General features: G+C 46.3%; 1 protein-coding gene across 1 annotated transcript in view; it reads right to left on the bottom strand.

The window, feature by feature from the left end:
- COL5A2 (collagen type V alpha 2 chain) overlaps positions 1 to 22,790 on the bottom strand; it is a 200,002-nt gene that overhangs the window by 65,600 nt on the left and 111,612 nt on the right. Inside the window, exons 10-18 of the mRNA XM_083626217.1 lie at positions 20,255 to 20,299; positions 19,238 to 19,291; positions 18,897 to 18,950; positions 16,367 to 16,420; positions 6,737 to 6,790; positions 5,976 to 6,029; positions 4,710 to 4,754; positions 2,895 to 2,948; positions 2,439 to 2,483 (exon numbers count right to left, since the gene is read on the bottom strand). Coding sequence (XP_083482343.1) covers positions 2,439 to 2,483; positions 2,895 to 2,948; positions 4,710 to 4,754; positions 5,976 to 6,029; positions 6,737 to 6,790; positions 16,367 to 16,420; positions 18,897 to 18,950; positions 19,238 to 19,291; positions 20,255 to 20,299 — 459 coding nt within the window. The remainder of the gene's footprint in view (positions 1 to 2,438; positions 2,484 to 2,894; positions 2,949 to 4,709; positions 4,755 to 5,975; positions 6,030 to 6,736; positions 6,791 to 16,366; positions 16,421 to 18,896; positions 18,951 to 19,237; positions 19,292 to 20,254; positions 20,300 to 22,790) is intronic.

Here is a 22,790-nt window from a genome sequence, read left to right as displayed (position 1 = left end):
CTTGTCCGTTTCGGTGCCCAATTTCTTTATTTTAAAGTCCGATTATATTTTAGCGGTCAATCCTACTCACGGATAGTTGTTCTTTTAATCCAATTTCACGGGAAGAAGTCAGCGCTCTCCGCTAATGGCGACGCGGCTTCGCTTCGCAGGCTGGGTGAAGACGACTCTCAGCACCGCTCCAAAACCCCTCCGCTGCTCCGCAGCCTTTAAAAAGGCTATTTCGCAGCGTCGGGGGGGCGCAAAGGTGCCCGCCGAGTCTCCGGTTCACAGGCAACGCGCCTGTGATTTTTAGGGGTCCCCGCTTCGCCGTAGCTGACAGGACCCGAACCCACGAAGCAGATCTCTCCCGGAGCTCCGGTTGAGATCCGCCATTAAGCGCCGGCGCTAACCGGAAGTCCAAATGTCATAGGACTTCACATCTCCTCAGTTTAGAATGAAATCCATTTTCATATTCATCAGCAGTATCAAGCGCCACCCCTGCATGTGTGAACTGCTCTCCAGCACTCCTAATTTTAGTACAGTCCACCCAGAAAGTAATATACTGAGACGATAGCAGTGTCTATGGTTGCTATTCTTGCAGAAAAGTTATTTTCCATCCTCTTAGGGAGACTTGGATATTTCTCTGTCATGTTCTTCCACAGAATTAACCAATATTTTCTGGCTTGATATATAGAGGAAAAACTCCTAAGGGCTTTTGTAGTGCTTTTTGTTTCTTTGGCTATGCTGAAGAGATAGATTGTCTAGACAAGCTCTGGGTAGCAGCACACAGCGGCCATAAACATTTACCACCACTTCAAAATGTTCACTGCTCCCCAGTGATTTCCTTTCCTTTCCTTTTTGCTGGCTTGGCACCTTCTGGAAGAACAAGAGGCACTCACACACTGTAAAATAATGCCTTGTTATAAAGGACGCTTCTCCTGGCAATCTCAGTAAGAAGTATGATTTGTTCCAGAAATTAATTCATGATGGGAGCATCATTTGCCATGAAGCCTTGTACTGAATTTTCTTAAAGCATCACTACGACAGCTCAACATTCACATAGATAAACAGTGAACCCAGTTCTCCAAACATCAACCTTTACATACAGATGAGGAAGGCATCAGCAGGGTTGGGGGGAGCCCAAGGTTTGCGGAAGCACAAAAATAAACACCGAAGAGAGAAAACCCTGAAACAACCCAATGGAAACTGAGCAGGTTCAATAGCCACAAAAGGCTGGCTGAAATATAACATGTACTTGTCAAAACTCAGACTGTGTATACACTATGCCTTTAAAGCACAACCACACATACACACCGCAAAGGATTCTGGGCACTGTAGTTTGTTAAGGGTTGCTGGGAAATGTAACTCTGTGAGAGGTAAACTACAGTGCCCAGAATTCAATGTGCTTTAAAATGTGCTTTAAAAGTACAGCAGCACTCCCAGTTATCTGCTGCAACACTATTATCAGAATTGGATCTAGCCATTTTCGACTGGAAACAAATTGGACAGACCATCTTGAATCTATGCGTTGACAAGAAGGCCGCTCCGCTTGCCAGCAGGGAGGTGTTGCATACTGGCCACAGGCTCTATCCAAGCACAGCAGGGGCATAGAAATGCCCCCGCGCCATGACCCCATCAGGGAACCTGGGGGAGCTCTCAGTTGTTATACATCAACAGGGCTGCCCCTACTGGTGGTTGACCCTTACTGGACTTCCTGCATGGTGGGCAGGAGTCAGATATAGTCAGTTCAATTCCAATGCCTAAGCCAATACCACTCACATTCTGTAACCAATAAAGTCGTGGCCTTAATTCACCCATTAACCTAAAATACTGTGCCCATGTGTTTTATTATTCAACAAATGGGGGAGCTTGGGGCCTTGACATGCAATAATTGCTTGCCACTTCTATGATGAGCCCTTTGTTAAACTATGGGTAGGCTCCATTTTTAGCAAATCAGATTGTATTAGAATGAATGATAAATATTTTTTGGTCTTCTATCCGGAAACTGAATCAGAATCGTGGACCTTAACTTGTGGTGATCAAACCTGGTAGCAAGTGGGGCGCAAGCCAAGCACCAAGTAAAGATAATGCCATTCTACTGAACAAGAAAGCACATGTGGTCATGTGCCCTAATGTGGCATTGCCTGATAAGAAGCAGGCAGGAGAACAGTTCTGGAGAGGCAGGGGCAAGTGCAGGTCTACCTGACCCTACATCATCCCCCATCCTATGGGCCTTTAGACTCATGTCAAGGCACACCAAAAAACAGCTGCTGTCTGTAACACTCAGGCCTTAGCTGGAAGCTAATTTTCCAGAACACATTGTGAAATAGGTTGACAGTGAACAGTGGTGTGATCCAAATGAGTCATGTTCTTTTCTCATTTGAATGAAATGGGACCAGATTGAAAACAACTTGGGTGGAGTGGGGGGCGAAGAAAGATGGACAAGAGGTGCTGCTTACCATTGGCCCCGGCTTCCCTGGCATACCATGAGAACCACGAGCCCCCTAAGTAGAAAACAAAAACAAGAAAAATGAAGGTTAGGAAAGCTTGGGAGAAACCTAAGAGGAATATGATGGTGGCTCAAAGGCAAAGGCCATAACAGCACGTATAGGGCAATAGGAGGAAATAAGAGTGGGGGCAATTCCAATGTAACCTTCTCTCTCTCTCTCTCTCTCTCTCTCTCTCTCTCACACACACACACACACACACACACCTTTAATTTTTTCACTTATGGGAGTCCACTATTCAGCCAAACCAATATATTGTGGTCACCACTAGGACCATAGATGCCAACTCTATGGGACATGACTGACCCACCCCCCCACACACCTTGAGGAGCTGGGACTCATTGGACCTCACTGCAGAGCGCCCCATTGGGATCTGTTGGGGTTATTCCATTACAAATAACTACTTACTGGAACTCCCTGTGGTCCAATTCGTCCTCGTTCTCCTGCCATTCCTCGAGGACCCTGCAACCAGCAAAAGAGGGAGTAAAAAAACATTCTAGCGAGCCAAAGTTAAGTGGAGATCACCTTCTATTTACAACTTCACCGCAAACAGTATGCAATCATGTTCTACAACAGTAGTCGCAGGTGAAACAACCTACATGATGTACATTTTTTTCTGTCTGTTTTACTCTATTTTATTACTTCATGTGTTTTATCTCCTTAAGGTTTTAAGGCACAACAACAGAAACAGCATTAAAATATTAAACAACAGAAAGCTATAAGAGTGATAAAGAGTATAGTATCTAGCAGGTAACATTACAGATCCATTCCTAGGCAGGATATATTAGGTTTCCAAGGTCAGGCAAGACCTAGCTATAATAATGAGTTTATTAATGACTACAATAATGAAAACGAACCTCTAAGTCCAGGTAGACATAGAGAAAGGGTTGTTGCACCCCTCCCCTGTTTAAGTAAGGAAGAGAATAATCACTCCCAAAAGATATCAAAGGCTGCAATCCTAACCGCACTTTCCTTGGAGTAAGCCCCAGTGAATACAATAGGATTTGCTTCTGAGTAGACGTGGTTAGGCTTGCAGCCTTCATGCCTAAGATCTGAAGTGCCTTTGATCTGTGATGGTATTCTGCTAAGATTTTCCACACCTTATTGTCCTACCCTCTGACTGCTGGAGGTTTTCTTCACCTCCACCTGGTAGCCACTTTATCAGGCTGAAAGTGATAATATTTACTCACTAAGATAACTTCCCTTTCTTTTGGCTTCAGGCATCATGGCTAGAAATATCCGTCTGGATGTGCTTACATGCTTGAATAAGAGTTACTGATATGAGCAAGTTTTGCTAAGTAATGTAAATTGTCAGGCTTCCTCCCCCTGTGGTAGCAGATAAGCAGAACTAAGGAAAGGGAGTCTTCTTACCAGTTAGAAACTTTAATAATCACAGCGAGAGAACAAAGAACCCATCTCCTAAAATGGCGGTGCTCCCAATTAAGGATCCTGCTCCCTTACGTTCCTATTAATCTATGTCACTCCTATGTCTTGTAATCTGAGCTTGTACCCTCTGTGCTTTGTGTGCTTTCTGTTCTGACACTTTCTGAGCTCTTCTTGACCTTGGGGAGAGCGGAGGAATACTTTCCAGAGACAGTGAATCTGTTAACTCTCTCTCTCCCAGTGCATCTTCTCCTAGCTGTTCCCCATCCAGTATTTCCCAGCTTCTGCCTTCTGAACTATGTCCCTCTGCAAACCGCTGTTCCAAATCTATACGGTCCTCTTGCTCCTGGGAAGATTCAGGATCCTGATCAGGAGCAGGGGAGGGTCCCACCATTCCTCTTCAGTGCAGCCCTCCTCAACATGGTCCCTGACATAAATACAGTTGGGGAAACTCTGGTCCTCCAGATGTTACTGTGCTGCTAACAGAGAACGACAATAGCTCTGAATTTTTATCCATGGAGGGGCATGGGATGAGGAAACCCAGTCCCACCCAATCTATCCCCAGTGTGTTCAGCTGACACACAATTCTCCCCACAACTGAGGACATTAAGACATCACTCCTAAACATATTTACTAAGGGGGGGGGGAGAAATTGAACTCATTTTAGTAAACATGCATAAGAACTGCAGAGTCAAACAACATTAGAGAAGATTGATCAAAGTAATTAACGTTATTTCTTCAGCACATAGACTGGATCCATACTTGCCACGATATCGCAACAGTAAAGCATTCATGGTGGCAGGAGAAATGGGAACCATAAATAATACAAATGACACTCACCATAGGGCCTGGTGGACCCATCTGACCCGATGGACCAAGTTCCCCCTATAAATTCACAGAAAACACAAATGCAAAAGTTAGGAATATTTAAATTGCCTCGGATAATAACCTCATCATACCATTTTGTACTATGTTATGCATAAATGCAGCACTGTTACTTATGGTTAGACCTTGGTTTATATACTACCAGAAGCATACTCATCTTTAAACACCCTGAGAGCATAATTTTGCTTCTCTGAAGCATGCATTTGCTTTGTCCCTTAAACCTCTACTGTTGAGAGGAAAACCACTGTCCCATGCAGCTGTCCCCCTAACACTGGCAGCAAATGAAGAAAGCAATTTGCATTCCAAGTACCATAAAGCTACAAAAGTGGATTCTGCGACAGATGGCCCCAAATGAGGCATTTGGTTTCAGAATCCCTGTGCTGGAAGTCTTTTTTGGAGAGTTGGGCCAGATCTACCCACTGGAAGATGCTAAAGAAAACCTCCCTCATGAGTCGAGGAGAGTCTTCTGGTACTGATAAAGAAGTAATGGGTAACTCATTACATCAGATAACTACAGTGGTACCTCGGGTTACATACGCTTCAGGTTACATACGCTTCAGGTTACAGACTCCGCTAACCCAGAAATAGTGCTTTAGGTTAAGAACTTTGCTTCAGAATGAGAACAGAAATTGTGCTCCAGCGGCGCGGCAGCAGCAGGAGGCCCCATTAGCTAAAGTGGTGCTTCAGGTTAAGAACAGTTTCAGGTTAAGTACAGACCTCCAGAATGAATTAAGTACTTAACCTGAGGTACCACTGTATATCTTACACTATATTTTGCTTTGTTTTTCTTCAGGTGTGTAATTTCAAGGGGAAACGGTAAACCAATGATTAAGGATGGCCTACACTTCACAATTGCCAGAGGAAAGCCACTTGATGCCACTCCATTTGGGCCCCACGAAACATAGGTAGAGCGGTTTATACTCTGAATTGCCCCCCAATGGCTGAAGAGCTTCAACACTACTGCCAGCTCTGTTTGTAGGTGGCATGGAAATGTGTCACAGGGTGGAGCAATTCACACAGCTGCTCTATGCACTATGGTGCTGAGGTAAGGCAACCATTGCAAGAAGCTTCTGCTGCCACCAAATGCAACCTGGCTTCCTCTAATGAGGCTCATTAATCAAAATCCTGCCCCTAGTTATCCTATGCATGAGATTTGATCATTTCAAATTCCTGACAACAGAATCAAGCCATTTCCCTGTAAAACCAAAAACAAGCCATTACCTTAGATCCAGTGGCTCCCATTTCACCCTTAGGGCCTTCGAGTCCTTTATGTCCCTATGACATATATACAAGAATATTTAATTTTTAATACTCAAAGAAGAATAGTTCATCACACTCGCACACACATTATGTGCCTGGTTGACCACAGGGCAGGGAGACAGAGGAGGCATGGAATGCAGTTAGCTTTATTCAACAGAAAATAACAATATGGTAGAGTCCTCTGGTTTGCCTTAATCCAGCTGAGACATTGCTGAAACTGACCACCAGCTCTGCCCTTCTCCCTACAGCCTTTTACTCTGGATTCCTCCTAAGCAGACAAAGGCTACGGTGATGGGATGGGCTTCTGCTTTGGGCCTGTCTGGTCCATTGCTCAGCCATGTGCAGCGCTCTCCTTGAGCAGGGTGTCAGATGGGGAGAAGGGCCAGCAGGACTGGGACTGTCCTGCTGTTGGGTAGCAAAGGCAACTTCTGACTCCTCTTTGTCTGAATCTGTGCTCACACTGTGACTTTCAACCTCTAGCCCTATCCTGGAAGGGCCTACTTCTTCTGAACCCCCCCCCCGATCGCTCAAACCCCTTGCTTCTAGAACCTCCCAGCTCGCCCCTGCTCTTCAGTGTCCCACCACCAGGATTGGGGATCTAAGTCGTCATCTTCTGTCTTCTCCCTGGCAGGCTCTTGGGTGGGCAGCTACCACCACTCTTCCTCTTCCAGCCAGTCCCTGATACTAAAATTGACCAGGAAAGCAGACGTGGTCACACTTACCCTATGGCCCTTTAAACCTGGAAGGCCAGGAGCACCAGGAAAACCGCGAGCACCCTGAAACAAAGAGAAACAACTCATAGTTACATAGGTGGTGTATATACTGTGGGAATGTTCAGGGATGCAGGAGAGGATATATTGTGTGATTATATCCTTATCCAACTTGTGTTAACAAGTTCCCAATATCAGCAGAGTAAAACATTCCCCTTTATTTTAAGTTTGCAACGGCAGCGTGTGCTCAGGTTCGCTAGAACCTCTATAATAATTACTCTGGTAATTTCCCCTTTGTTCCCTCTTAAAATAGAAGACACGACACAGTCCTTTACAAAAGTATAAAAAGAGTTTACTCACATTCTGTTCACAATCAGATCCCAGAAGGCAGACAGCTTAATAAAGTAATATACATTTGGATTCTATCTTATAAGAAGATAGTCCCTTTCTCCTCTCTTGGCTGGGAGCCAAGAGGGCATCTTTCACTCAGGAGAGATGTTGCTTGTTCGAAGATGAAGATGGCAGAGAGAGATGGCTGCCCCTGCCCTGTGCTTTTATCATTACCTGCACAGGTGAGGCCACACCCACCTCTAGTCACATGCGGAGGAAGTCTGTCCCAGCCCAGAGGGAAACAGGAAGTTTACCTGCTGGCTGGACAAACATCCCTCCCCATGTCTAAACATGTACACTCTAGGAATGTTGTAATTGACTGCTCCTGTGTTTCACATCCCACATATACTAAGTCAGACCATTGGTCCATGTAGCTCAGTATTGTTTGCTCTGATTGGTTAGCAGCTCTCTAGGGATTCTTGACAGCAGTTTTGCCCAGCACTACTTGGGACTGTTCTACATGCAAAGGATGTGTTCCACCATGGAGCTATGGCCCAAAAGATGTATCCCATTTATCCTCACAATGAATATGTGAAGCGGGTTAGGTTGAGAGACAGTGAGCACTCCATGGTCACCGGGCGGGCTTAGCAGGGATTTGAACCCTGGCCTCCTAGGCCCTAGTCTACACATCTACGTTCACACAACATGCAAGCCTGATGTAGGGAAGGGGTGAGCAGACTTCAGGCTCTTCCGGGAACTACTGTGCTTTTCAGTAAAACCCACCAACCATCACCAGATTCAAAAGTCATAGGAGTTAGAATTTGAGAACAGAGTGCCTCTGAGCATACTGTGAGCCTAGGTATTTGTTTTCAGTAGCAAAACTAAGCTGAACTCACAGTCCTTTGACACAAAAGCGCACCTGGTTAGCTCTCTTCGCTTCAGCAGGCTAATTTAGGTGAGGGAAGTCATTTTGTGGTTGTTAAACAATTGGGAGTCATGAAACCTTTGCCAATCTACTGCAAATCAATAGTTTTGCCATCCTCCTCCTTCCTACTGAATTGTAAGAAAATGAGGCTGAAATATACTCAGAGTCGCAAAGTGATTTCATGCTCTTTATTCAGCTCATAGTGGTGAGGAGGAATGAATGAAAGTCCCCTCAAGGTATCTGCTTTATATACATTATTTACACAATGGGCTGCACATGATTGGCTAATTCCGGAATTCTACTGTAAGCCAATCAGGTTGTGGATTCACTTCTATCTGGAGCATGATTGGGTGGTTCCTGCCAACCAATCATATTGCTGCATTGTTCTAGGACCAATCTGACTGCTGCATTCTGAATCCTATTGTTCTAGGACCAATCAGACTGCTGCAGTTTGGATCCTATTCAACTCAGTACATAACACCCCTCCCCTCTAAGTTCCAGTCCTGCCCGGGAGGTCGCATTCATAGTCCTCGAGGTACGCCGGTGGCCTACGTGTGCGTTGCGGCCTGGGGTGTTCCCTGGTCCGGGGTTCAGGTTCTGGCTCATGTTCCAAGGATGCTGGCTGTGATGGGCCTGTCTGGTCAGGTGCAACCGGCTCGCTCAGTCGTGGTTCTGGTTCCGGTGTCCTTTTGGCTTCGCGGGTCCTCTCTGTATTTACTGATTCTGCCTCTCCTGCTGGCCCCTCCTGCTCTATGGGCCTCACTGCCCCTCTGTTCCCTTGGGACTCCTCTGACCTTTCCTCCTCCTGGTTTTCTCCCGGGAATCGTCGCCGTATCTGGTCGCAGTGGCGGCGCCAGCATTGCCCCCCATCCGTTAGCACCTCGTACGACACGGGACCAGTGACCCTGGTGACTGTGGCGGGTACCCATGCTGGGCCTGCCCCAAAATTCTTTGCGTACACTGGGTCCTGGGCCTCGAAGGTCCGGGGGTTCCTGCCTTCCCCCACCACTACCTCATCCTGAGCTCTATCGGGGTGAAGGCGGTCCAATCTGATTGCAAGGCGCCGACCCATTAGTAGTTCAGCGGGGCTCCGGCCAGTCGTTGAGCTGGGGGTGCTGTGTTGTGCTAGGAGGAATGTGGCAAGGCGGTACTCCCAATCCCCTTGCGTCATGCGGCGAAGGGTGTCCTTGGTGGTCCGCACCATGCGTTCTGCTTGGCCATTGGTGGCAGGGTGGAATGGCGCCGAACGGATGTGGCGGATGGCGTTCTGCGCTGTGAAGGTTTGGAATTCTCCTGACGTAAATGCAGTCCCGTTGTCTGAGACGAGAGTGTCAGGGAGCCCGTGGGTTGCAAACAGCCTGCGTAGTACCCGGATGGCTGCGGACGTAGAAGTGGACGGTACCAGTGCGACTTCCAGCCATTTGGTGTAGGAGTCCACCACTATGAAGAATGTTTTCCCCTGAAAGGGGCCAGCGAAGTCCACATGCAGGCGTGACCATGGTGCTCGGGCGGACTCCCAGGACTGGACTGGGGCCCTTGGGGGATCTGGGCGGGATTCTTGGCAGGCCTGGCAGTGTTTGACCCAGGCCTCTATCTCTCCGTCGATCCCCGGCCACCACACATAACTCCTGGCAAGGGCCTTCATTCTTACTACCCCTGGGTGTGTCTCGTGTAGGGCTGTGAGGACCCTTTTGCGGAGGGGCTGGGGAACAACGACCCTGCTTCCCCATAACAGGCACCCCTTGTGGGCCGACAGTTCATGTTTGCGGGTTGTGTAGCCGGCGAATTCTGGCCCGGGGCTGCTGCTGGGCCATCCCCTCCACACCCAGTCCAGGACGCGGGAGATGACCCTATCTTTCTTGGAATGGTGTGCAACTTCTTGTGCCTGAATGGGGCGGTCGGGAAGCAGCTCCAGGCTCATAACCTCTTGTGCAGGTGCTGGGTCGGGGCCTGTTTCCGGTAGTGGTAGCCTGCTGAGGGCGTCCGCATGGCCCATCGCCTTCCCAGGGCGGTGAATCAGTGCATACTGGTAGCTGGCAAGGGAAATTGACCACCTGAGGACACGAGGAGACAGCACTTGGGGGGTCTGCTTTTCGGAGGCAAACAAGCCAAGCAAGGGCTTGTGGTCAGTCACCACGGTGAAGGGCCGCCCGTACAAGAAATCATGGAATTTTTTTACTCCCTTCACGATTGCCAGACCCTCCTTGTCGATTTGCGAGTAGTTCCGCTCGGTTGCGTTGAGTGTCTGGGAAAAGTATGCCACCGGTACCTCTCTTCCATCCGGGAGTTGGTGTCCCAGGACAGCGCCAATGCCATAGGGTGAGGCGTCGCATGCTAGCACCACCGGCAGCCTCTCGTCGAAGTGTGCCAAGACCGAGTTTGAGACAAGCAAGTCCTTGACTGCCTGGAATGCGGCCTCCTGGCGCTGGCCCCACACCCAAGGGGCCCGCTTGTCCAGGAGTCTGTGTAGGGGCTCCGCTACCGCCGCCTTGTGGGGAAGGAAGGAATGGTAAAAGTTCAATAGTCCCAAGAAGGCCTGAAGTTCAGTCTTGTTCTTGGGCGCTGGGGCATCACAAATGGCCCGTACCTTGTCCCCAGTCGGGTGGACCCCTTCTGCGTCCACCATAAATCCCAGAAAGTCCACCTGAGGCACTCCTAGTAGACATTTTTCCCGCTTCACCTTGAGACCCGCCGTCTGGAAACGGTGCAGAACGGTGCGGAGGCGGTCCTCAAACTCCTCTGGTGTGGGCCCGGCAATCAACACATCATCGAAGAAGGGGGTGACGCCAGGAATCCCTTTAAGGAGAGAGTCCATTAGATTCTGGAATATGCCTGGTGCCACGCTGACACCGAATTGCAGCCGCTTTACCCTGAACGCTCCTCTGTGCGTCACAATCGTCTGTGCCTCTGCTGTGGCCTCATCTACTGGCAGTTGTTGATATGCTTGGGCCAAGTCCAGCTTGCCAAAAATTTTCGACCCAGCCAGGGTGGCAAGGACATGGCTGACCACTGGCACTGGGTATGCATGGGCCGTGAGGGCCTTGTTTATGGTACATTTGTAGTCTGCGCAGATGCGGACCGAACCATTCGGCTTGACGGGTGTGACGATTGGGGTTTCCCAGGGGGCATTAGGCACCGGCTCCAGCACGCCTTGCTCCACGAGTCGGTCCAATTCCTCGTCTATACGGGGTTTCAGGGCGAACGGGACCCGGCGGGCCTTGAGCCTGACTGGTCGTACTGCGGGGTCAAGCTGTAGAGCAATGGGGGGGCCCGTATACTGTCCCAATTTCCCATCAAAAACCCCCGGAAATTCCTTGCATATGGCGTCCACGTCCACTTGTAAGCTCGTGTGGTTCACCCCGGTGACGGCTAGCCCCAGTGGTCCAAACCATGCCAATCCCAGTAAGCTAATGTAGGGGCCCTTGACCACAAGCAAGTCCAGTTGCCGCGTCCGCCCTTGGTATTGCACCCTGAAGGTCCCCACCCCCATTGTGGGGACCTTACGTTTCTGGAAGTCCCGGAGGGTGAATGGGGCCGGCCTGAGTTTGGGACCCCCAGTAGGACACAGTTTCCTTAAGGTCCTTGCCGAGATTATGGATAGAGTTGAACCCGTGTCTAGCTCCATGCGGCATGGGGCCCCCTCTATCTGTACCTCTACATAAATTTTCTCTACGTTGGGGTGGGGCAACTGGTATACCTGGAAGTCCGTGAGCTCCGTCGAGTTGCCTTGGTGTGTTGGGCCCCGGGACCTGGGGCTCTTGGATTGGTCATCTGATGCCTGGCGTCGGGTGGGCCGAGCTCGACACACCCGGGCGATGTGTCCCAATTTTCTGCACTGCCTGCACTCTGCGTTGCGGAAACGGCAGGTCCTCCTCTCGTGACTGTCTCCACAGCTTGCGCAGTTCCCTGCTTCTCGTCGAGGCAGCTGTGGTATGTGGGCTGCTTGAGTGCGCTGCTGTACTCGGTGCACCTCCTCCCTGTTGGATCCTGAGTCGTCGGTGAGGTCTTCGTGGTGGACCCTCGGTTGGGACGGCTGGCTCGGCCGTGCCTCTTGCGTCGACCTCTCGGCAGCTTCCGTTGCCAGGGCCTCCTCCAGAGCGACCTGGAACGTTAGGTCCTTCTTAGCGTAGAGGCGTCGTTGCAGCTTCTCATCCTTCAGGCCACCGACGAGGCGGTCACGAAGCATGTTCTCCAGCTCTGAGAAGTTGCAGAACCGGGCAGCTTGGCGGAGAGAGGTCACAAACCCAGTTATGGTTTCCCCAGGGGCTTGCCGCTTTGCATAGAAGGCATTTCGACGAGCCACCACAGAGGGCTGTGGCGAAAAGTGCCCCTTCAGCTGTTCCATTATTGTTTTGTATGGAACAGTAGCGACGTCTTCGGGTGCAAGGAGAGCCCGGGCGATTTCAAACGTCTCCTCTCCGCAGACGCTGAAGAATATCGCCCTCTTCTTGGCGTCTTCTTCATCGGTGACCCCTTTGGCTTCTAGGAGGAAGGTGAAACGGGAGGCATACGCTTCCCAGTCTCCAGATGCTGGGTTGAACGGCGAGAAGCTGCTGTCGGTTGCCATTCTGAGTTCCTTGTGTCCCGGAGCTGAAGCCTGGATACACGGTGCGAGGCAGCGGTGCGGCAGGTGGCGGTGCTGCGGTGCTGTGTGTGGCAGTCAGCTCAGCGGGATCCCACCTTCGTCGCCAGTGAAATATACTCAGAGTCGCAAAGTGATTTCATGCTCTTTATTCAGCTCATAGTGGTGAGGAGGAATGAATGAAAGTCCCCTCAAGGTATCTGCTTTATATACATTATTTACACAATGGGCTGCACATGATTGGCTAATTCCGGAATTCTACTGTAAGCCAATCAGGTTGTGGATTCACTTCTATCTGGAGCATGATTGGGTGGTTCCTGCCAACCAATCATATTGCTGCATTGTTCTAGGACCAATCTGACTGCTGCATTCTGAATCCTATTGTTCTAGGACCAATCAGACTGCTGCAGTTTGGATCCTATTCAACTCAGTACATAACAGAGGCCAAGGAGATTCAGGCAGGGCCACCCCCTGAACTAGTTGGAAGGAATAAGACTGATAGGTGGGGGCTTTTTGAGGGCAAACCAAGGTTACTGGGGCTGTGTCCTATTTGCTCTAGCTGCCGCTGGGGTACAGAGTCCTTTTACATGCATGGAAACAAAACAGCTAGAATGCGTACTGAATTATTTTACACAAGAGAGGTAGACTTTTCATTACCAAAATGAAAGAGATATATGACTATTCTTTAATTAAACAAATCTAGTGGGAAATCATTTTGAGGACTACAGACCCAAAAGCAATTTTTTCTTTTACATGACAGCTGTTAAACCTCTGTCCTGACTCAGCTATTTTGCACCAAAAAAGACACCATTGAAGAAGCGAAGATGCCCCTCCATGCTTCTTCCATCTAACTTCTTATGTCATCTACTGAACAATTTTTTATTATTCATTAAATGATCATAGATCTAAAAATGCATTTATTTTGATATGCTTTTACCGATAATAAATATATGGTTGTTGTTTCCTTTATTGATGGTTTTATGGCATATCTTCATTTCTTCAAATAAATTATGATGTAGCTCAACAGCGCCACCTAGAGTGTGTGGAATTTCACACCCTCACAGTGAATCCTGAATAGATGGCCATCCACTGTTTTATTCTTGAACACACATCAAGTTAAGCTTTTTTCCACAAAGGCTGGCTTTAGACTTTCAAGTGCAATGTCACTAAGAAGGTAGACCTACTCTCTAAGTTGATTTCTGATTGATCACAGAGACTACTGACCTCAGAGATGGAGTGTATCTCACGAATGGGGCAAACAACCACCCGTTACCATTAAGGAGCTGGCATGTACTGGTCTCAGGTTCTTGTAAATATGTGAAGCTTCACCCCCTGTCTTTGCCTCCTGGAACCAACCAGTGAGGTGCTCTCTCTCAAAACCTCTCTTCTGCAAAGAACTGTACACATGCTCCAAAACCCAAGATGCTGCTCAAGCAGGTAGGTAAAGGTAAAGGGTAAAGGACCCCCAGATGGTTAAGTCCAGTCAAATTTGACTATGGGGTGTGGTGCTCATCTCGCTTCAGGCCGAGGGAGACGGCGTTTGTCTGCAGACAATTTTTCTGGGTCATGTGGCCAGCATGACTAAACTGCTTCTGGAACAACAGGACACCATAACGGAAGCCAGAGTGCACTGAAAACACCATTCACCTTCCCGCCACAGCGGTACCTATTTATCTACTTCTGTTGGTATGCTTTTGAACTGCTAGGTTGGCAGGAGCTGGGACAGAGCAACAGGAGCTCACCCCGTTGCAGCGATTCGAACCGCCAACCTTCTGATCGGCAAGCCCAAGAGGCTCAGTGGTTTAGACCACAGCGCCACCCGCGTCCCTACTCAAGCAGGTAACACATTACTAGCTACATTAGACTGATTTCACTGGTTTTATTTACAAGCCTGTGGAAGTAATTTTCGCCTGCCCCCTTTCCTTCTCTTTTCAAATGAATTGTTTTTTTATAGTTTTGGATCATTTGAAATAATTGTTTCTCACTAAAACCTTCCACATGTTCTAAGGACAGCATAATTAGGGAGCCGGTATTCTGAAGTTATTTCACAAGATCTGGAGAAATTTATCTCAGCTTCACCAGGGAGGCCAGGTATGAAAACATACAGAGTTAGACCTTTGGGCCATCTGGTTCAGTATTGTCTACACTGTCTGCTGGCAGCTTTTCAGAATTTCAGGCAGGGTGTCTCTCCCAGCCCTACCCAGGCACATTGGGCATTAAACCTGAGGTCTTTTTCAGGTAAAGCAGATATTCTACTGCTGAGCCAAAGCAGCTCACTGACCTATTTCGCAGTGTTGCTTATGAGAAGAAATAAGGAAGCCTGAGCTTTTTCACTCTCCCCTGCACGGGCTACATATGAAATTAAAATTAAAATTAAAATTAAAATTAAAATTAAAATTAAAATTAAAATTAAAATTAAAATTAAAATTAAAATTAAAATTAAAATTTTAAAATTAAAATTAAATTTTTAAAATTAAAATTAAAATCTCCCTCCATTTTAAAATAAATAAAATAAAATAAAATATCTCCCTCCATTTAATCTGCCTTACTTTAATTTGGTTTATTGTTGTATGACAAATGAGCTGAAAATTGCAAAGTGCTGAAATGCTACTCTAATGTTGAATATTACGTCTACAATTAAACTTATTAATTGCTTCAATGGGTAGCAGATGACTTTATGCCTTGGGAGGGGAGTTTGTGCGGAGAATATGGTCCAAAGAGGAGGCAAAGTTTAGAGGCAGCTGACACATTTATAGAAATTATGACTGCAATGCACACTTGAACTTTTTTGTAGTAGAGAAACTAAGTTTAGGTTAGGATGTAATGCAGAAATAACTTTTCATTGTTTATGAGGATTTTTAAAAAATGAAACACTTCCAAGGGAAACATAAGTGATGGTCTCAGGGAAAAGAAAAGAAAATCGCAGGGAGTAAAGTAACTGCGCAGCTGATGAAAAGCAGTGCTCTACAATGTCCTGTGATTGCCTATTGGTTTCCCGCAGAGTTGAACTCATTGCTTTCAACAGTGTGGGGAGCAGGTTTCTTCTTAAGAGGTGCCCTCTCCCCCTGTGCAATAGCGGCCAAAAAAAAAAAAATCTACAGAGTCACTCACACAGAAATGGCATGACTTCAAAAGGCGCTTAGCTTTTTCTGTTCACTTCTCCCCTGAGAACATACAAGTTGGCCATTTTTACAGATGGTTGGTGCAGATTTGGATATGTTATCAGTCATTAAGCTCTTCAAAAGAGTAAGTCCTTTTTATGCAATTCCTATTGATTTGCTCTGGTGGTGGTGGGTATATATATATATAATTTATACACACACACACATTGTGTGTGTATATTTTTTGCTCTATAAGACTCACTTTTTTCCTCCAAAAAAGTAAGGGGAAATGTGTGTGTGCGTCTTATGGAGCGAATGCAGGCTGCACAGCTATCCCAGAAGCCAGAACAGCAATAGGGATTGCTGCTTTCACTGCGCAGCGATCCCTCTTGCTGTTCTGGCTTCTGAGATTCAGAATATTTTTTCTCTTGCATCTTATAGAGCAAAAAATACAGTATATCTGGTGTTGTTTTAGGAAGGCTTAGTATACAATTGCCAGCAAGGCTTTTCATATATAATTTCCATGGTAACTCAAAAACATGTTTGGAATCATCAGTGTTTCCCATAATGTAAAGTGGTGTGTAGGGTTTTGCTAAGCTTATATGTCAAGCAAAACAAAACATGGTGTAAGTCTACTAGGAGTCTACTATATCCTGGGAGTTTAGGCACCAGGACTTTCTATGAATAAATGCTCATGAACATACTGGAGATCCTGGGAATCCAACTTCTCCAGGTTGTCCTGATCTGCCAGCTTCACCCTAAGAAGAGCAAACAGATAAAAAAAAAAGTTCAGATTTATTTTGCAATCCATCAGTAACGTTCACACATACAAATCATCTATATATGTGAATAAGGGAATTAATATAATTCAATGTGACATCGTTAAATATCTATCTCTGAATCTTTCTTTTTTTCCCCCAAAACATTTTTCAAGTTTTCTTTTTTGCTGACCAATATATGCATGTCAGCTTAACGTAGCACAACTTTTTGGGTGACAAGATAAACAGAAGACACATAACAACCACCTCATTAGCACTTTCTTATGCCACTGGAGGGGCCTAAATAAATATTAGTAGTGAAGTGATTAGCAGTCATGAAGTGGGTTTGGTTTGGTTTTTTAAACCAACACCAGGTGCTGAGGGGGTGGGGATTGTCATTAGCCTTCCCTCCCCAGCCTGGGTTAAAAACACCTTTCTCTGCACTATGATTAGCATTTCAAGGGGGGAACTCTCATTGACCTGTATAAACTGAGCACTTCTACATTCCTTTCAGTCTGTCATGCTGCAAACAGAAGGTGTCTCTCAAGTTTCTGCTTGCAGCTGGATAGAAACCTTTATTACAGGCGTAGCGAACCTCCCATGTGCAGGTCAGTCTTAATCTGCCAGGGGGGTCCAGTTTTGGCTGTAATGCCATTTTGCCCAAACCACACCTACCTGCCAATCAGCTGGTGCAGGGGGCCAGGGAGGAGAAAGAATCCTGTTTTTTTTTTTCACACATTGGCTGCAAGAGCAAGTTCTTCCTTGAGCATTGAAAGCATGCAAAATACAGACTTCTTTCTCTTCCTTCACCCAACTTTGGGAAGGGCAGATTTCGGGCAGTGCAAGCAGTGTGGTCGCACTGGGCATGCAGCCAAGGAGGGTGGCATCTCAGAGCCCATTAAGTGCTTTGTTCGGCTTCAGGAAGGAGGCGTGAGGACTCAGACAGGGTCCAAGAATCCTCCTGCCTCCTTCCCAAAGCTGGGCAAGTGCTTACCAGGCTTTGGGGAGGAGGAGGAAGGGCTCTAGAACCCTGCCAGAGCCTAACACCTCCTTCCCAAAGCCCAGCTTAAGCCAGCACCGTAAATGGCCTTGCACAGAGCAGCATATTACCAATGAGGTTTGGGGAGGAGAGAAGGGAGGAAATGGCAGCCCTGTGCTTGGTGCTTCCCGAATCATTGAGCATAGGGTTGGCACCGCCCCTTGTACCAGTTCCCAAGTGCCCAGCAGCCAGCTGGCTGTAAGGTGCTTGAGAACCCAATGTGAGTGGGGCAATCCATCTGCCAATCATGTGGTGTCACAATGATGTCATATGATTGAGAGGCGGATTGCCCCACTCACCTGCAGGATGGAGTCAAATCTCTGTTGGAATCCATGTTCTGGCAGATTAATGCAAGCTGTTGCCCTATGTAACAGTTGGTGATGGTAAGGGATGGTTGGGAAATGCCATTAAAATGGTCTTGAAATTGAGTCTCCATAGCGGGCTGTAACAACGGTGACTCTGCACTCATACGCCCAGTTTTATCAACCCCATCTATTTATAGCAGCCCCTGAGCCATGCCCTCTACGGAGGAGGGTTTTCAAACTCTCAGGACCAGCAAGGGGGTGTCAGCGGGCAGGGGACATCAGCACAAATTGGGAGCCATACATCGCGCAAGTGGAAGTGCTTTCTACTAGCAAAAAGGCATCTTTGGAGATGTCCCCTTTTAATATAACTGAGCATAAAACCACGTTTAGCACTCTGTGTATCAATACTGAAGGAATCCAGCTTACAATGAAAAATGAAAGATAAGTTTCTAGTCCATATCTATGCAAAGGTCACTTTGCAAATAGCAAGTGTTGCCCACAGGTTGATGATACAGTGGTACCTCAGTTTTCAAGCATCTCGGAAGCCAAACGTTTTGGTTTTTGAACGCCAAAAACCCAGAAGTAATTGCTTCTGTTCTCAAAGCTTTCTCAGAAGTTGAATGGCTTCTGCTGAGGTTGTGTTTTTTCCCAATTTTCTCCATTGAAATTGCAGGCTGCCCTTTGCGCCTTGATTCTCAAATGTTTCAAAAGTCAAATGGTCTTCCGGAACGGATTACATTCGAAAACTGAGGTACCACTGTACAAGTTTGGAGAAATTAAAAATGGCAAGTTTCAGATTTTTCTAGTCATCTACCAGTAATCTGTGTGCATGGAGGAATCACAAATTCCCTCTTCTGTAGCACCCATGCCACTCAAAAGCTGCTCTATGGAGTTCTTCACTCTCTAAAGCCAGTTTTTGGGAGTACAGTAGATTAATAATAAAAAATAATAAATTTTTATTTATATCCCGCCCTCCCCAGCCGAAACTGGGCTCAGGGCGGCTAACAACAATAAAACAGTACAAAAGTACAACACAACACAACACAACACAACACGTGATTACACGTGATGTCATCATGCTGCCATTAGCATACCATTGGCAAATCTGAAAGGTGAGCATTTTGAAACTTACGTCTTCGCCAGGTTTCCCTGGAGGGCCTTCTGGACCACGAACACCAGCTGGCCCCTAGCAAGATAAAAGATGCACTCTTAAATTAACAAATTAAACAATTCCGGGGATGGGGCGGGGTGAGGAATAGACTGCCCCCTCATAAAATCAGAACAACTGGAAAACGTAAGCAATAAGCAAAGCTTTACTGTCTTGAGAGGAAATGTTTTCCCCAAATTTGGTTCACATAACCGCCACATAAGTGGTGCCCCCACCAGAACTTACAACACCTCATTTCATTGCAGAACACTATTCTCTCCCTACCCCCTTAAAATTTGGGTAGGTAGAAGCATCATTGACCTTACCATTGGCCCAGGATCTCCATGTTCACCTGGAGGGCCAGAGGGGCCTGGAGCACCCTAAAACAGAGAAAATATACATTAGGTATTGGAGAAATCTATTAGACAAGGAAAGACATGATGCGAAATATCTTGCATTGTCTATGAATCTATTTCCAACTCATATAAGTTTTTATAATGCTTATAAACAGATCTTGGGGTGGTCCACATCTTGACAGATGACTGCTTGGAGAAGCCGTGGAAGCTACTCTCAGCTTCTTGAAGGGAGAGGCAGCAACATGAGCACAGCAGCAAATAACTGTACATGACAACAAGAATTGTTTCCAGTAATGAGAAAACTAGCAGCCAATACTTTTATCATTATCCAAAGGATGTCACTGATAAAACTTGGGCAGTAACGGAGCAGGGATTAGGCAAAGCAGTTCTACTGAAGAAATCCCTTTCCATTAACTTTGATTAACTTATTGGGGGCGGCAATGTCCCTAAAAGTCTTCTTGTTTACACAATAGCTGTCAAAGAACCGCTGTTCTTTGACACAATATTGTTGACACAATAGCAGTTAAAGAAGCGCTGTTCTTTGACACAATATTGTTGATGTAATAGCTGTCAAAGAACCACTGTTCTTTATTAAAGGAGTAAGCCACAGTAAGTCTTGTTTACAAACATGGACAAATGGTGGCTAATCTTAGCAAAGGTTTACCAAAACAAGCCAAATTCATAATATGAGTTAGGAAATTCCTTGCTTCAACTAACCATAGTTAACAGAAGTTAAGAGTTCAGATGCAATGCTAAGCAGCGGTTATAAGAAAGAAAGAAAGAAAGAAAGAAAGAAAGAAAGAAAGAAAGAAAGAAAGATAGATAGAAAGAAAGAAAGAAAGAAATTGAATTTCCAGACAGTTCATTGGGAGTGGGAGATAACACATTCCTAAAGTTGACTGTAACACACTAATGCAAATGATAAACCATTGTCTATTATTTTCCCCAAATGCTACCAATTATACTTTTAATTATCAAACCACTTACAGGTTGTCCCTGCAGACCTTGAGGCCCACGTGGACCCACGGGACCCTGTGGGAGAAAACAAACCTTTGTTAAACATATGGTCTTAAAAGAAAGGAATCAAATGCCTTACAGTATGACATGCAAAGCATCCTGCTATATGTGCTCTGTGTCATAAAAGATAAACTGGTAAACCTGGGCTTGTTCTGTAGTAAAAGGTGATAGCTTACATGACTGAATGTTCCTCAATACTAGAGTTGCCAGCCATCCTGTATAATAGTTTGTCCTGTATTTCCATTTTGCTAATTCATTTTCTCTCTCTCTCTCTTTCTCATCCCCTCAAATACTTTGAAGCCAAAATTCGGGACGCCATCTTGCCTTTTTTTTTTTTTTGTTTGTTATGAGAACATGGTGGTCATTGTGGTTGTCATGATCACGCACCATTTCACACCGCACTTTCCTCCCCCCCCCCCCAAAAAAAGTGTTTTATCACAAATGTGTGTTTGGGGGCACGGTGTAAAATCACAGCCCTGAAAAAGTGCTTTTCCAGTGGGAAATTGCATCATGGAATTGCACAAGATCATGGCAACCAAAATGGCTGACATGCTCTCACAATAAAAAATGGGATTTCCCAGTCACTTGCAGGATATGCAGTTGTCCCCTCCCATCCCCGTCCTGTCCTTTATTTTCCCAGACCAAAGGTGGCAACCCTACTCCAAACCAAAAAATCTCAGTACAGTGGTACCTCGGGTTAAGTACTTAATTCGTTCCAGAGGTCCGTTCTTAACCTGAAACTGTTCTTAACCTGAAGCACCACTTTATCTAATGGGGCCTCCTGCTGCTGCCGCGCCGCTGGAGCCCGATTTCTGTTCTTATCCTGAAGCAAAGTTCCTAACCTGAAGCACTATTTCTAGGTTAGCAGAGTCTGTAACCTGAAGCGTATGTAACCTGAAGCGTATGTAACCCGAGGTACCACTGTATACGGAAAACTAGGAATGGACTGATCAGTCTTTTTCTGAGCCATGTAAGTTTTCACTTATACTCCTTCATTAATCTGTTCAACATCATTTCCACATCAATCTGCAGATATGGTTGTTGTACAAAATATGCACTTTTTGTGCTGAAAGGCACATTTCCAGCCACAACCTAAAACATGCATTTTGATACCATTTTGACCTAAAATAATGCATTTTATGCACATTTGGTACTTTTTCTTAGCTGAAACAAAGGGAGCAAGTTTATATTAAGTCAGATCACTGATCTATCTAGCTCTGTATTGACAACAGTGGTGGGCATCATTTTACCAGAGTTCCTAGTACTACATAACACCGAGACCACATAACACCGGTCTTGAAAGACCTACATTGGCTCCCAGTACATTTCCAAGCACAATTGAAAGTGTTGGTGTTGACCTTTAAAGCCCTAAACGGCCTCGGCCCAGTATAACTGAAGGAGCGTCTCCACCCCCATCGTTCAGCCCAGACACTGAGATCCAGCTCCGAGGGCCTTTTGGTGGTTCCCTCATTCCGAGAAGCCAAGTTACAGGGAACCAGGTAGTGGTGCCTTTCTATCAGATGTCAAAGAGGAACGCCCTCCCATATATGTCAAATAGATAAACAACTATCTGATGTTTCGAAGACATCTGAAGACAGCCCTTTTTAGGGAAGTTTTTAATGACTGATGTTTTAATGTATTTTAGCAGCCACGAAATTAAAAGACGCCTGCTTCTTGGGGGAAAAGCAATGACAAACCTAGACAGCATCTTAAAAAGCAGAGACATCACCTTGCCAACAAAGGTCCGTATAGTTAAAGCTATGGTTTTCCCAGAAGTGATGTATAGAAGTGAGAGCTGGACCATAAGGAAGGCTGATCGCCAAAGAATTGATGCTTTTGAATTATGGTGCTGGAGGAGACTCTTGAGAGTCCCATGGACTGCAAGAAGATCAAACCTATCCATTCTGAAGGAAATCAGCCCTGAGTGCTCATTGGAAGGACAGATCCTGAAGCTGAGACTCCAATTCTTTGGCCACCTCATGAGAAGAGAAGACTCCCTGGAAAAGATCCTGATGTTTGGAAAGATGGAGGGCACAAGGAGAAGGGGGCGACAGAGGATGAGATGGTTGGACAGTGCTCTCGAAGCTACCAGCATGAGTCTGACCAAACTACAGGAGGCAGTGGAAGACAGAAGTGCCAGCGTGCTCTGGTCCATGGGGTCACGAAGAGTCGGACACAACTAAACAACTAAACAACAACAATCTTTGTTGGAGGCCACCCAGAGTGGCTGGGGAGGCCCGGCCAGATGGACGGGGTATAAATAATAAATTATTATTAATTATTATTATTATACCTAGAGATGCAAGAGATAGAAACTGGGACCTTTTGCATACAAAGCAAGGGCCCTACCATTGAGCTATGGCCCTTCTCCAAATGGCTGAGAACTGCATTGCAAAATTCAGAAAAGTTCCAAAAACCACGAATAAGAGTGTTCTACTTCAAGAAGTAGAAATCAGATCAGTTTGCTTTAAAATATGGGCTAAACAAAATCCTCAAGCATCCCTAT

The sequence above is a fragment of the Podarcis filfolensis genome (genome assembly GCF_964270895.1).
Source record: "Podarcis filfolensis genome assembly, chromosome: 1".
Lineage (NCBI taxonomy): Eukaryota > Metazoa > Chordata > Lepidosauria > Squamata > Lacertidae > Podarcis > Podarcis filfolensis.
This window is presented reverse-complemented; position numbering and strand designations above follow the sequence as displayed.